Source organism: Pantherophis guttatus, chromosome 8 (assembly GCF_059756535.1).
Source record: "Pantherophis guttatus breed Tessera chromosome 8, ASM5975653v1, whole genome shotgun sequence".
NCBI lineage: Eukaryota > Metazoa > Chordata > Lepidosauria > Squamata > Colubridae > Pantherophis > Pantherophis guttatus.
The window spans coordinates 71,189,153-71,204,265 of record NC_142070.1 but is presented as its reverse complement, the minus strand read 5'-3'; the positions used below and the strand labels follow the sequence as shown (position 1 = coordinate 71,204,265).

Sequence of the window (15,113 nt, the reverse complement as noted above, 5' to 3'; positions counted from 1 at the left end):
GGTTGAACCAGAACTCATTCCGGCCCCCAAGCTTTTTACGGATATTGTCCAACGACAATGGACCTTACCTGGTTCAGCCCCGGCACCCAATGGTTTGGATAAGCGATTGTACCAAACCGCTCCTGCTCTTTCGGACCTTCTACAGGTTCCTCCCGTGGACGCCCCCGTCGCAGCCTTGGCTGCTCCTTCCAGGCTTCCCAGCTCTCCGGAAGAATCTCTGCGACCCGAAGACAAACGGGCGGAGAAGACTCTCATCAAAGCTCATCAATCCGCAGCATGGGCAGTCAAAACCGCAACGGCCGCTTCTTTTTTTAATCGAGCCTCTCTGCTTTGGCTAAAACAATTACAAGACAGGTTACCACCTTCGGACTCTCGTACCCACCAAGATTTAAACAAGATAGTCGCCGCCTTAGAGTACTCGGCAGACGCCACATTAAATTCTGCACGATTTTCAGCCAAATCCATCGGCTCCACAGTAACGTCACGTCGACTTTTATGGCTCCGCCATTGGCAAGCGGACGCCAAGAGCAAGTGGCAACTAGCTTCTTCTCCTTATTCATCTTCTTCTCTCTTCGGTCCTCCCCTGGAACCACTTTTGGTGGAAACCAGAGACCACCGCAAGATTCTCCCGTCTGTCTCTCGTCGTTCCAACTCTCGGTTTTCTCCTTACCACCGGTCTCAGTCATTTCGACCTCAAGACTCCGGCTTCTCCCAGCCTCGCTTTCAACGTTCCTTTCAATCCCAGCCTCCCCAGGACTCACAGGTTAGACAGGGCCCTAGGCCCTTCCAGAAACGTTCCTTTCGAGGAGGCAGGGGCAGATCGTTTAGACGGTCCAAGTGAGGTTCACCTGGAAGCTCCCATTGGCGGTCGCTTAACCTTATTTGCCGATCAGTGGGCTTCCACGACTTCGGACTCTTGGGTTTTACGTACGGTTCAGTTTGGTCTTTCTCTTGAATTCTCCTCCCCTCCCCCCTCGGTTTTTATCTCTTGCCCAGTCTCTAGGGACAGGGTCCGGAGATCCCTGGTTTCTCAGGCTATTTCCCACTTAGTTGCCATCAAGGCCATACAACCAGTACCTCCCGACCAGCATGGCCTTGGGTTTTATTCCCGGTTGTTTATAGTTAGCAAATCCTCTGGGGGGTGGAGGGCTATCTTAGACTTAAAAGCTCTTAACCGTTACATTGTGTATCACAAATTTAAGATGCACACTCTCCATACTATCCTGGAAACCATTCGCCCCGGGGACTTCTTGTCTTCCATAGACCTAACGGAGGCTTACCTCCATGTCCCCATTCACCCGGATTTCCGTAAATATCTCCGCTTTCACTACCGGGGGCGACACTTCCAATATTCTGCACTCCCTTTTGGACTTTCTTCAGCCCCCCGTGTCTTTACTAAGATCATGGCGGCTCTCGTGGCACACATTCGCTCCCTCCCCATACGAATCCAATTTTACCTCGATGATATTCTTCTGCAATCTTCTTCATTCAAGGAGGCCCAATCCGATTTGGCCACTTCCATCCAAATTCTCCAATCACACGGGTTCTCCATTAACTGGACCAAAAGCCATCTGGTCCCTGCCACTTCTATCCAACATTTAGGGGCTGTCATAGATACAGTGAGGTCTACAGTTTCCCTCTCCTTGGACCGCCAGGACAGCTTGTGCTCGCTTGCCCGCCGCTGTATGGCAGATCGATCAGCCTCTCTCCTTAGTCTCTCTTGCCTTCTGGGCAAGATGATCTCTACTTACGATATAGTGCCGTGGGCCCGTCTCCACAGTAGGGAATTACAATGGTTCCTGCTCCCCCATCAACGGAAGCGATCAAGTACGTCCCTCATCAGAGTACCTATAGCCCCATCCGTCATATCCTCCCTCAGGTGGTGGACGTCCTCGGCCTTGTCAGGAGCTTGCTGCTTCAGGGAAACACCGCGAGTAATAGTCACCACGGACGCGAGCCTCCAGGGCTGGGGAGCTCACCTGACACATCACATGGCGCAAGGTCAGTGGTCATCTTCAGAGCAACTTCTTCCAATTAACCTCCTGGAACTAAGAGCCATCCGTCTAGCCTTGCTTCATTTCCGAGACCTTATCGTGTCTCGTGACGTCCTTGTCCTTACGGACAACGTTACGGCGAAGGCTCACGTTAATAGACTGGGAGGCACCCATTCCCGAGCGCTAATGGACGAGACCCTGCTACTTGGTCTCTGGGCTGAGTCTCACCTTCACTCCCTTCGTGCAGATCATATCTCCGGGATGGAGAATTCGCAAGCGGATGCTCTAAGCAGACGTCGGCTGGACAACGCGGAATGGAGCCTCCCCCCTTCTCTCTTCAAGGAGATCACGACACGCTTCGGGTTCCCAGAAGTGGACCTTTTCGCATCGCAGGCCAATCACCAGGTTCCGAGGTACTTCTCTCGGTTCTGGGATCCCGGGGCGGAAGCCACGGACGCTCTTCGCAGCCCTTGGCCTCCCGGTCTCTTATATGCCTTCCCCCCCTTTCCGTTACTTTCCAGGGTGCTCAGGAAGATCCTTCAGGAGCAAGCGGAAATCATTCTCCTCGCGCCCCGCTGGCCCCGGAGACACTGGTACTTGGACTTGATCTCCCTATCTGTCGCTCGGCCGTGGTCTATTCCGGCCAACCAGATTGCCCTCGTCCAGGGTTCCCTTCGCCATCCGGATCCGGCATGGTTCCACTTAACCGCGTGGAGGCTGAGCAGTTCCTCCTGCAAGAGGCCAAGGTCCCCTCTTCCGTGATAGACATCATCTTAGCTTCCCGCCGGCCTTCTACTGTCAGGATCTACAACTCCACCTGGACCTCCTTCTCCTCTTGGTGCCAGCGCGCTCGTGTTAATCCCCTTTCTGCTTCAATCCTGGACGTTTTACTTTTTCTCCGGGAGGGATTTGCTGCCGGACTATCTCCAAACACCCTCCGGAGGCAAGCTGCCGCCATCTCTACGGTTCTGACTTGCGGCTCCGCATCCTCGATTTCCCGGCATCCTGTCGTCCAACAATTCCTGCGAGGAGCTGCAAATTTAAGACCTCCTCCCGTTCATTGCTTCCCTACTTGGGATTTGAACAAGGTCCTCTCAGCTCTTACGGCCTCCCCCTTCGAGCCTCTTCAAGACGTCTCGCTCCGTTTCTTGTCATTCAAGGTCTCTTTTTTGGTCGCTATCACCTCGGCCCGCCGCATTTCGGAGCTTGCGGCTCTGTCATGTCGAAGGGACCTCTGCGTTTTTCACCAGGACAGGGTAGTCCTCCGACTGGACCCTTCCTTCATACCCAAAATCAATTCCCCCTTTCATCGCTCACAAGAGTTGGTCCTACCCAACTTCTGCCCGTCCCCTCAGCATCCCTTAGAACGCTCATGGCACACGCTTGACGTGCGTCGTGCTCTCAAAATATACCTGAGGCGCACTTCCTCCTTTCGGAAGACAGAGGCATTATTTGTCTCTTACCAACCCGCTTCTATCGGGGCCAAGGCATCTGCTCCTATGTTGGGTCGTTGGATCCGCGCTACAATATCGACGGCCTACCAAAGACAATCCTTGCCTGTACCTCACCACGTCACTGCCCACTCCACCAGGAGCGCGGCGACCTCTGCTGCATGGGCGACCCAGGCTTCGTGGGAAGAAATCTGCAGAGCTGCCGCCTGGTCGAGCATCTCTCCCTTTATTCGCCACTACCGGGTGGACTCGTTTGCTTCTGCGGATGCGGCCTTTGGGCGCAGAGTTCTCCAGACGGTCCACTCGACTTGAGGTAACAGGGCCCTTGATCTTCCCTCCCAGCGGACATTCAGCTTTGGTATGTCCCCAGTCTGACAGACGTTCCTTACGCTGAGGAGAATGGACGTTGGACTTACCTGATACATCCGTTCTCTCTTAGTAAGGAACGTCTGTCAGCCCCACCCTTCTGCCGTGCCCTGTTCCCGGGGGTGGGTGGTGTTCTCTTACCTCTCTTTTGTATTTTCCAGAAAGACACCCCAGTCTGCGTCTACGCCCTCGCCGAAACACTGGGGATCATCCAGGAGAGGGCGGAGTTATTTAAATCCGCAGACTCGGTCATAGGCTGCATAGTGGAGTCCATAACCCAGTCTGACAGACGTTCCTTACTAAGAGAGAACGGACGTATCAGGTAAGTCCAACGTCCATTTCATTGAACCAAAGTGGAAGATCTGCAGACCTCCAGATACTGGACTTCAATTGCTGTTGTCCCTTACTATTACCTATGATGATTTAAGAGCTAGCAGGGAAAGGAAATCTTGTTTGATGCCAAAAAATGCAAAATCCTTTAGGATTATTATGTTGCCTTTGCATTCAACCAATTACTATTCAGAAACCACTTAAAGAAACAACATTAAACCTCAGACAGTTTTCAACACAAAAGTTAATGCTTAAAACACTTCGTTTTCCTCCATTTACTGAATAACAATGAGATGATGATAATGGGGTGTGTGTGTGTGTGTAGAGATATGAAAGAGGGGAGGGAGGGAGAGATTTAAGTCAGCAGTCTTTAATTTCCTGGAGCATGCCACTGGCTCTGTTTTGGCAGGAGAAATCAAATATTGAATTTTCTTCTCTGTAGTCCTCTGCAGGTGCTTTATACAAGATTGTGAAACTCAAGCTTTGGAAACCTGCAGAAGATTTATTAAAGGAAAATTTAGACTTGCAGTATCTAGTATTAATAAAATTCACTTCCACTGACAGCAATAGGAGGATTTATTATTATTTTATTTTATTTTATTTTATTTTTATGGCCACTCCTCTCCAAAACACACAGAATTTAAACTTAAAATAATATAAATACAGTAACTATAAAAAACAACAACATAAAAAGAAAGAAAAAGAAATGGTAGCCAAGAATTTAAAATACCTCAAAATAGCAATACATCACTTGGTTCTTACTAACTTCTGACTCCAATATCTGGTCAAACAGGGAATCTTCAGCATTTTCCAGAAGGCTAGTTAGGAGGGGAGACATGTTTCAATGTGCCTCCCCACCCCTAACACCTATCTCAAAATCAAAATCCAGCAAGTGCTGCTCTTATCTCCTTCCATACCATTGTTGAATCAGTGGCAAATTGTATTCTATTTTGGTTTAGAGTTGTTAGGGTTTCTACCCCACAGCACTCCAATTTGATTAGGCAGTAATTACACATACAGTTAGTTATCTTGAACTCTAGCTCTTTTTATTCTTTCATCAAAAATTCATCTCATTGAATTCAGTTGAGATTAATTATGAATAGATGTAAGAATTCAGTGTTTGAACTGAATAATTTTGACAAAGGAAATTTTTTTTTCAAAACTAAAATTTTGATCTCAAAGTAGATTTTTAAATGACAGGCTACTAGAATAATATGCAAAAATGCTATACTGGATATACAAATGGAACCAGCCGATGTGTTAATTAAAAAGGTATACAAATACCAAAAGAGTAGCCTGGATAATTTTCCTATACTGGAGATCAAAAGAGACTTCAAAAGTTTTGAAGAACTTTGTGAGAAGGAATTTTTTTTTTTTTTTAAAAAAATCAAGTTCTAGGACATTGTTTGACAGGATTAAATATCAAGATTGTTAAAAGAAGGAATATAATGATGGTTTATTTGATCAAGGTTAAAATAGATAAGTCATCTCTGGTCATTTCTAAATTTGATACATAAATTTGGTTTCTAATTTTTATTTTTTAATTCGTATTAGTTTTTTCTCCATATTTGTAATGTTTAATAACATTATTATTTTAAAAAAATTAAAATATTGAACAGGAAGGACTTTTTAACCTGAAACTGTAAAACATTAAATGACACCATTTTCAGAACAAAATAACATTGTTTATACTTTCTTGAATTTCTTAATTTAGAACAACATATGTACAGATCTTTTCAAATACTTACACACGTTTCTTCTCCTCCAGGATGGCAGTTCATCAGTGAAAGATGAACAAAGTACCGCTAGTGAAGATACTGGATCAATTGCACTGCAAGAACAGTTTGAGTCTTTAGTCTGCCAAGAACCCTTAGAACTGGAAGAAGCTCCTGAAATTCAAGAGCATCCGACTACTGAGAGTTATACTGAATCCATCTTTGAAGAGGATGTTACTCTTGCATTGAAGGAGCTGGATGAAAGATGTGAAGAAGAAGAAGCTGACTTCTCTGGTTTATCCAGGTGAAATGTTCTGTCTAGCAGAATGTTGCTTTTAGCCTTTTTAGCATTTAGCATTTGAAGCCACCGACATGCTAGTGCAGGAATAATGAAATTGTTTGACACAATTCCCCCTTTTCCCAGTTTTGAATACTGTCAGTGCGCATCCACGTCCAAAAAACCAGGCAAGTTTTTCAGCAGTTGCAGTCCCAAACCAGATCTTCAATTCATAGGCAAGCAATCCCAAATTGCTCCATTATTCTCAGGATATGTCCAAATTATCCATTGGGGTGTAATTACCTCCAGTTTACAAACCATAATACCAGAAAGGGGATCACATATTAAACTAATCTCAAGAGTTAGTCCTGGCTTGTTGAATAAGTCATAATGGATGCATCCATCTACTGTACCTCAATAATCCTCAAATTATGCTGAAATGTGATGTGTTAATGCAGCCATGTTCTCTCAATAAAGTATATGTATTACAGAATAGAATAGAATAGAATAGAATAGAATAGAATAGAATAGAATAGAATAGAATAGAATAGAATAGAATTTTTTATTGGCCAAGTGTGATTGGACACACAAGGAATTTGTCTTTGGTGCATAAGCTCTCAGTGTACATAAAAGAAAAGATACATTCATCAAGAATCATAAGGTACAACACTTAGTGATAGTCATAGGGTACAAATAAGCGATCAGGAAACAATATCAATATAAATCGTAAGGACACAAGCAACAAGGTTACATTCATACAGTCATAAGTGAGAGGAGATGGGTGATGGGAACGATAAGAAGGTTAATAGTAATGCAGACTTAGTGAATAGTTCGACAGTGTTGAGGGAATTAGTTGTTTAGCAGAGTGAAGGCGTTCGGGAAAAAACCTGTTCCTGTGTCTAGTTGTTCTGGTGTGCAGTGCTCTATAGCATCATTTTGAGGGTAGGATTGAAACAATTTATGTCCAGGATGCGAGGGGTCTATAAATATTTTCACAGCCTTACTGTGAAATTACTACTGACTTAGAAAGATAATACAAGTAGTCCTCGATTTACGACCACAATTTGCGTTGCTAGGTGAGAAGTTTGTTAAGTGAATCACTTCAGTTTACATTTCAGTTCACTTCAGTTTGTCCCATTTTACAACTTTTCTTGCCACCATTGTTAAGTGAATCACTTCAGCTGTTAAATTAGTGACACGGTTGTTGAATCTGGATTCCCCATTGACTTTGCTTGTCAGGAGGTTGCAAAAGGGGTCGCTGCGACCGTCATAAAGGTGAACCAGTTGACAAGCATCCCAATGTAAAATCACGTGAACATGGGAAGGCTACAATGGTCGTAAGTGTGAAAAACGGTCCTAAGTCACTTTTTGCAGTGCCACTGTAATTTTGAACGGTCGCTAAATGAACTGTTGTAAGTCAGGGACTACCTGTATCATCTTTATATGGTGAAGAGAGAAGTAATCAAACCAAAGTTCTGAAATAACATTTATTTGCCATGATTCTCTTTGTTTTATTTGCAGCCAAGATGAAGAACAAGATGGCTTTCCAGAAGTACAGACCTCCCCGCCTCCCTCCCCTTTTCTCTCTGCCATATTGGCAGCTTTTCAACCACAGGCCTATGATGATGAAGAAGAGGCTTGGCGCTGCCATGTTAATCAGCTGCTGACAGATACAGATGGATCTTCTGCTGTCTATACATTTCATGTGTTCTCTAGGTTGTTTCAGGTATGCTGCTTCATCCACATTGTTAGTTCTTAACTATCTAACATGGCCTATGATCATGGTTAAAATTGTAGCGCTCCAAAAAAGTCCTGTTTAAAATCTCTCTCTCTCCATTCATTCATATCTCTCTCTCTCTCTCTCTCTCTCTCTCTCTCTCTCTCTCTCTCTCTCTCTCTCTCTCTCTCTCAATCATCACTCAAGGATCAATTTCAGGATGAGGATTTTCACATCATCTGTTTCTATATTGTGGCGATTGCATAGGAAACCTTTCTCCTCCACTCTTCTGTTCATTAGAACAACATCCATTTCTAAAATCAAAAAGACTAGAATGATGCTCATACTGACTTGTCGATTTTTCTCATTGCAAGATTTTGTAGAAGATTTCTTAGAAAGGGTCTCAGTGTAATTTTGCATCCCATTGTTCAATCAACCCTGCCCTTCTCACTTTCATTTATTTATTATTTATTTATTTATTAAATTTATATACCGCCCTTCTCCCAAAGGACTAAGAGCGTTGGACAGCCGGAATTAAGATACATATAATATAAAAGTTAAAAATAACTAAAATAAATTAAATCGATCGGCCTCCCAATTTAAAACCCCACATCTATACAATTTAAAAAAAACTAACCCATAAGACCTTTTAGGCTAGGACGGCTTGGTGAAATAAAAAAGCCTTAGGGAAAGTACGGAGGTCCGGGATCAGTCGTATTCTGGGAGGGAGCTCATTCCAGAGGGCGGGTGCCCCCACAGAGAAGGCTCTCCCCCTGGGGGCCGCCAGCCGACATTGCTTGCTCTATCATGTGATAGAGTTACATGGAAGAGGAGAATTTAATCTCAGGTATAAAGCATCAGTCATGATAGAATAGGGCAGCCTCCTGCCCAAATAAAATATTTGTGGGAGGGGAGCAAAAGAGTTTGTGCAATTCTAATTTTCATTTCTTTTAAATGTTTCTTTCAAAGCAAAAAAAAAAAAAAGTAAGCACTTGCTGCCAAACCAAGAATAAATATTAAAGAATCTACAATAAAATAAGTAAACCCTGTACATTTTTCCCACACACAAACATCATTTTATTGTATTTAGGTGATTCAAAGGAGATTTGGAGCCATAACACATGAATCAGTCAGTTTCCTGGGTGAGAATCTGCAGCGAATTGGAACAAAATTTAAAAGTTCATTGGAAGTTATGACAACATATTCAGAATGCCCAACTGTTTTTGTGGATGCTGAAACGGTAATATCTTATATCTATGTCTGCTTAGTGACTCTTATTAGTAAGCTACAAAAGTTCTTTATTTTGGAATTTCCAAGAAAATTTCCTATCAGAAATATTAGTTGCAGTGCAAAGAGTTTAAAATGGAGATATGATATGTAAGCCCCCTAAAAATATTTGTTTTCTCCAGATCAGAAATCAAATTTCCTCTCTAGTGTGCAAACCTCTGTTGTTCTAATGATCTTTTAAAATTATTTTTTTGAGTTGATAACTCCCTTAGTATTAAACATATTTCAAAAATTAGTAATTTATGTTTTTTTGCAATGTAAATTAAATATTAAAATTGTTTTTGCTTCTGAGATTTTCATGTTTTGTTTTTCTCAGCCATATTATCACAAAAAGCTTAGAGCTCCAAAAGCTGCACAATCTTTTTATCCAGAACTATAAACGTTCTCACAAGTAGAATTGCAACAAAATGTTATTCTGCAGAATATCCTTCTATGGATTCTACTCAATAGGTCCATTCCATCTCCTGGCTGGTTGAGGGCTTTCCCCTCCCTCCTAGTAGAGACTTTTACCAAATTTAGAGCTCTCCCAAGCCTGTTAATATTACTCTTGCCCAAGTAAGATGCAATTTGGGCTGCAAAGTTTCCTGTGAAACTTTGAAAAGGAAGGAAATTATAAAATAAAAAACAGCCTTGATAATGGTACACGTATGATCATAGGTAGTCCTCAAGCTACAACAGCAATTGGAACTCGGATTGCCGTTGCTAAGCGATGCAGTCGTAAAGTGTGACATCACCTGACAGCGTCACTTAGCGATGGCAGTCCAGGTTGCCATCATAACCCCAGACCGCACAGGTCATTAAGCAGGAAGAGGCAGGAGTCCCAGGCAATGGAGTGCGGGGGTAGGCCACCGAAGGCCTCGAGAGGGCCGGCAGAGACCGCGTGCAGGTGAGGGGTTCTGCAGGTGGTAGAAAAAGCAATGGAACCAACTTACCAAAAGTGACTTACAAGCTTTCCTGCCAGCTTCCCCAATGACTGCTTGTGAGAAATTGGCAGAGAAGGTTGCAGATGGTGATCGTGTTCTACGGAGATGATGCAACAGCTAGAGTTTTGAGAACCAGTCATACATCCATTTTTTTAACAGCACCACTGTAACTTTGAACAGTTGCTGAATGGATGGGCACAAGTGGAGGACTACAATTAATTTCTGCAAATAGAACTTATTACGGTTTGCTTATTATATTTACGTGTTCCTTTGATGGATTAAGACAGTTGTGATTTTGCATTTGACAATCATCTGAATATCTACAGTAGTACCTCGGTACCCAACTGCTTCAGAGCTCATCAAATTTGGTACTCAATGCATTTTGACGCAAAAATGTTGCCCCTGTACTCATTGTGTATTTGGTATTCAACACGCTGCAATAGGAAGAAGGGGCTGGCCACAGAGTCGGCCATGCCAGGAAGGTCACTGACATAGGAAAAGTCCTTTCCAGCCGAAACGAAGGGTCACGTGGTTTGTTTGGTACTCATTTTTAGTATTTGTCACATCGCCTGGAACCAATTAATGATGAGTACTGAAGTACCACCGTACTTAATTTCGATTCTTTTGAATTAAAATCCTTCTGCTTTTAAGAGGGAATTTATACCAGACAAACAAGCTGAAAACAATACCCTAATCAAGAAACTACGAAGGAGAAAACCACACCCTACCAACTTTGGCAGGGCAAGCTTTTATATATAAACAGAGAGCAATTCACTGCACTGATGATGTTATCTAGCTGGATGATGAAATGTCTCCAGGCTAACAACCAAATTTGGAGAGAGCATCAAGGACTCCACAGTTCAACCCTGAGCTACATATATTCTCTTCTATTGGAAACACATGGTTTTGGAAGTCAAGGGAATCAACAGACTTGTCTTCTCCCTATCTCTCTTGACAAAAAGCATTGCCCCTTGATGCCAAGTAAATGGATCTAGAAAATAAGCGTTCAAAAATGCTTGATATTCTTTGCACAAGCACCTTAATCCATGGGGTGAGGGGGGAATGTAGTAAGATGGCTTTTACTTATTCGTTACTTCTGGGTCTTGATTCTTCTCATGTGATGGTTGGCATTAGATCAGTCTACTCTCCAGTAACCTTCAGAGTAATGATAAGTTTGTCCTTCATAAAGCCGATACACATCTGAAAGTTGCATTTGGGAAATGAAATTACTCGCAAATAAATGATAGAGCAATATTTCCAGTTCAGGCACTGCATTGCCAAGCTACTCATCTCATTAGCACGCCAAACGAGCCCACGCTGTGCTATCAGCTTGTTTATGTGGCATCTGCAAACTTTCAGTTGTGCAGAGTGATTGTCTGCAAGAGAAAAAAATTACATCAACATTTTATGTATTTGCTTCTCTACAAGTTCAGTATCTTGCGTTATTATTATTACAGAGATTGAATCTTTTATATTTGGCATGCAAATATTTTAATCCATTATTTAATAGATAATTCTTTAGTAACAGTACTTAGCAAAGGGATGCATCTCATCTAGACAGTTTTTTTTTAGATGTACACTTCTGTATTTTCATGTGCCATGTAGAATAATTATTTCTTGCAGAGCTATAGATTTGATATTAACAAAGGTTGGAATTTGTATTAGGTAAACAATTCTGGCAACTTCCTTAATCTTTGGAGTTACTTCATTAATCTTAATAGATGTTGTCAGGTTATAGCAAATGTTTAAAAATGTAAATAAGTACATATTTCATATGGGACTAATTAATAAGGTTTTTAAACATTCTTTTTATATTACAGTTAATGTCCTGTGGTTTACTAGAAACATTGAAATTCAGTGTTCTGGAGCTTCAAGAACATTTGGATACTTACAATGCTAAAAGAGAGGCAGCTGAACAGGTAGTTAATTTTTTTGTACAATATTACACTGTTGAATAAGCTAATGTTCATTGGAATTTTAAATAACAAATAATATACTGGACTGTCCTACAGTGTTGTGTAAATTGAGGGCGGTCAAAGACCATATGGCATATATTCACATTTGAAATAGAATGGATCCACTAGGACTTTGTCAGAAATGAACGTTAAAACAGTAAAAATCTTTTTTAAAGTAGCATTTCAAAAGGAATAGAACTTGAAGCAACTTCAAAGAATTAATCTAGTATAATTATGGGGTTTTGCAAATATAATAAATATGGAACCCTACATTTTCAGCACCGGAATTTGATTTTCTGGAAGAAAACTGACTTTTGATTGTTACCTCCTGAACGCTTCCTTTATCTCAGATATATCCTCTGAACTGGCTTACACCTTTGCTCTGCCCTAATCATTCACAGATACTGCAGGGAAAGACAAGCTGAATACAGAAGTATAACCATAAGCAGTATTTGACAGCTTCGTTATAGAAAACTCATGTTAAGACTTCCTGTTGCATTAGAATGGCAGACAGAGGTCATTAAAGTGCCTGTCCATCAAACCGCATTTTAGAAAAAGAGTGACACTGCCGTATTTTGGTATTCTGAATAATGGATGCCATGTAAAAGCAAAATAAAGTACAATAAACCCCAGAAAAAAATTGTTTCTGGAACTTCCTTATACTTTTGATTCTACTTTGACCTAGTAAAAACTAGTTTTCCCCCTTGCCTGAAGGATCATGTGGGTTACCTTTAGATGTCCTCCCCTCCCTTAACATTTAATTTTCACTTTATATTCAACTAATAAACTAATGCAGGTAGTCCTCGACTTACAACCACAATTTCGTTGGGGGTGTTGCTTGGAACCCCGACACACAATTGAGCCCAACATTTTAGGTTGCTAAGCGAGACAGTTGTCGAATGAATGTTGCCCCATTTTACAACCTTTCTTGCCACAGTTGTTAAGTGAATCGCTGCAGTCTTTAAGTTAGTAACGTGGTTGTTAAGTGAATCTGGCTTCCCCATTGACAGTGCTGTTCAGAAGGTTGCAAAAGGGGATCGATCACATGACCCCGGGACATTTCAACCGTCATAAATATGAGTCGGTTGTCAAGTGCCTGACTTTTGATCACGTGACCACGGGGATGCTGCAATGGCTGTCGGTGTGAAAAACAGTCATAAGTCCCTTCAATACTGTTGTAACACTAAACGAACTGTTGTAAGTTGAGGACTGCCTATACCTCAACAGATAATAATTAATTTCTGTTTATATTATATGGGAAAAATTGCAGTACGATTTCCTTGATGAGGGTGTGACATTGTCCAGATGAGGGTTATATCAGTCGGATCTGATGCTGGCTGAGTCATAACTTTTGACCACTCCCCTTGCTCCGCCCCTTTCATGCCCAGTTTAGACTCAGTCGGCCTGAGAGAAACATCTCCTACAGATCTGGCTATACAGCCCAGGTCTGTTCAATATCACAGAATTGTAAGTCTTTTTGACCACCTTTTTATTTCTATAGCTTAAAATTGTTACTTCCCCTTTAAATTTTTCCCCCCCTTCTATTGTAGCCTGCCGGTTTTGCTTTGCTAGAGCCTCCTAAGCTGCAGGCTTTGCTTCGCTCCTGGCGGCGGCCATTTTGAAAGCCCCATTTTAAAAGGGAACTTTTTTCCTTTTTCTTTTTCCTGTCTTTTTTGGGGGGGATTTTTTTGATCTATCCCACCAACGATTGTTTAAGGGGCCCTAGACCACAATACCACCAACAATAATAGCAATTACCTAATTTTAAGGGAAATTGCCAAATCGGGCCGCCGCCCACCCTACAGCGATCCCAAAACCGCTGATCAGCTGTAGAGCGGTTAATTGAAGCCCCGCGGCAATTTTAAAAGGAAATTTTTGCCGCTTTGCCACCAACGAGTCTGCAAGTTTGGGGGGGGGGCAGCAAGCTTCTTCTTGCCTTCCCCTGTGGCATTTCCAGCCAGTATTTTAATTTTTTTCTCTTTGTGGCTGGGGGGGCGCTGAGGAGGTCCGTTTCTAGGCTTGCCTAGACAGATACCTCCAGAGCAGAGTTTTCCTCCTGCTCAAGTATGACCTGGCAGCCATCGTGCTTAACGCCAGAGTCGTTGCCATCTCAAATTTCAACCACGTGGTGAAACTGAAACCAAAAGCTATTTCTCCAGTCGACATCGTGGTCGCAGTGAGTATACTAAAGATGGCAGATCGCTCTTCCCATGGGGAGGAAAATACTATGTACACTGGGAAGAAATCAACTTCCAAACGTAAGCACCTTTCTAAGCCTGAGGAGAAGGATTTAGCAAAGAGGCATAAATCTCTAGAAAAGCAAGCTAGTGAAGTGCCTGCAACTGAGCCTGATAAGGGGACCCCCCCCCCATCTACCCCCCCTCCTCCCATTTCAACTGTTAGCCAGGCCTGGTCTTCCGAGGGAGAGGGTAATGTTCTTCAACAAGACCAAAGCAATTTGCAAAACCCCTTTGCAAGTCAATTAATGACCCCTGCAACTCCTGTATTTGGTGGGCCTGCAGCTGCAGCTGCTTCAACAGGTGAATCCTCTATGCCTGTGCTAACCCCCGAAGATCCTTTAAAAAATGTGCCAGAAGGATTGAGAATTCTGATTGAACAGGCCATTGCTTCTAGAATGGCAGCCAATATTCATGGTCACCACTCTGGCTCTGCTATTTCAGAGCGATCTGCCCGTATTAGAATTTCTCCTGCAGTCAGTCTTACTGGCTCTCATTCTCCTGCAGCCTCCAGAGTTAGTGAAGCCTTTGTGTTTGAGGAAGAGAGACATTCTGACCTATCAGATGATGAGGGGTTAATCCAAGATCAACCTGCCTTTACAGGATTATTTCCCCCCAATAAATTCAAGTCTTTATTGCATAAGGCTCGCTTAACAGCCGCCTTAAAGGAAGATGAATACTTTCAAGAGATGCAGGAGGCTCAAAAGGGTGGACTACAGGGACCTTTTTCTGAGCCCCCCCCTGAACTTTGTTATGTACCAACTCCACAACTGTTCATAGACGTGGTAAAGAAACAGTGGGCTGGGCCTGCAACCATGGCATCTGCACATGGTTCAGATAAGAAATATTATGCTGTTGCTC

The 15,113-nt window shown here is 42.7% G+C and overlaps 1 protein-coding gene across 14 annotated transcripts in view; it reads left to right on the top strand.

The window, feature by feature from the left end:
• FRYL (FRY like transcription coactivator) overlaps positions 1–15,113 on the top strand; it is a 171,041-nt gene that overhangs the window by 141,608 nt on the left and 14,320 nt on the right. For all 14 annotated transcript variants that reach the window (XM_034411349.3, XM_060690832.2, XM_087875302.1 and 11 more), the window contains 4 exons: positions 5,910–6,160; positions 7,655–7,859; positions 8,941–9,090; positions 11,881–11,979. In XM_034411349.3, coding sequence (XP_034267240.2) covers positions 5,910–6,160; positions 7,655–7,859; positions 8,941–9,090; positions 11,881–11,979 — 705 coding nt within the window. The remainder of the gene's footprint in view (positions 1–5,909; positions 6,161–7,654; positions 7,860–8,940; positions 9,091–11,880; positions 11,980–15,113) is intronic.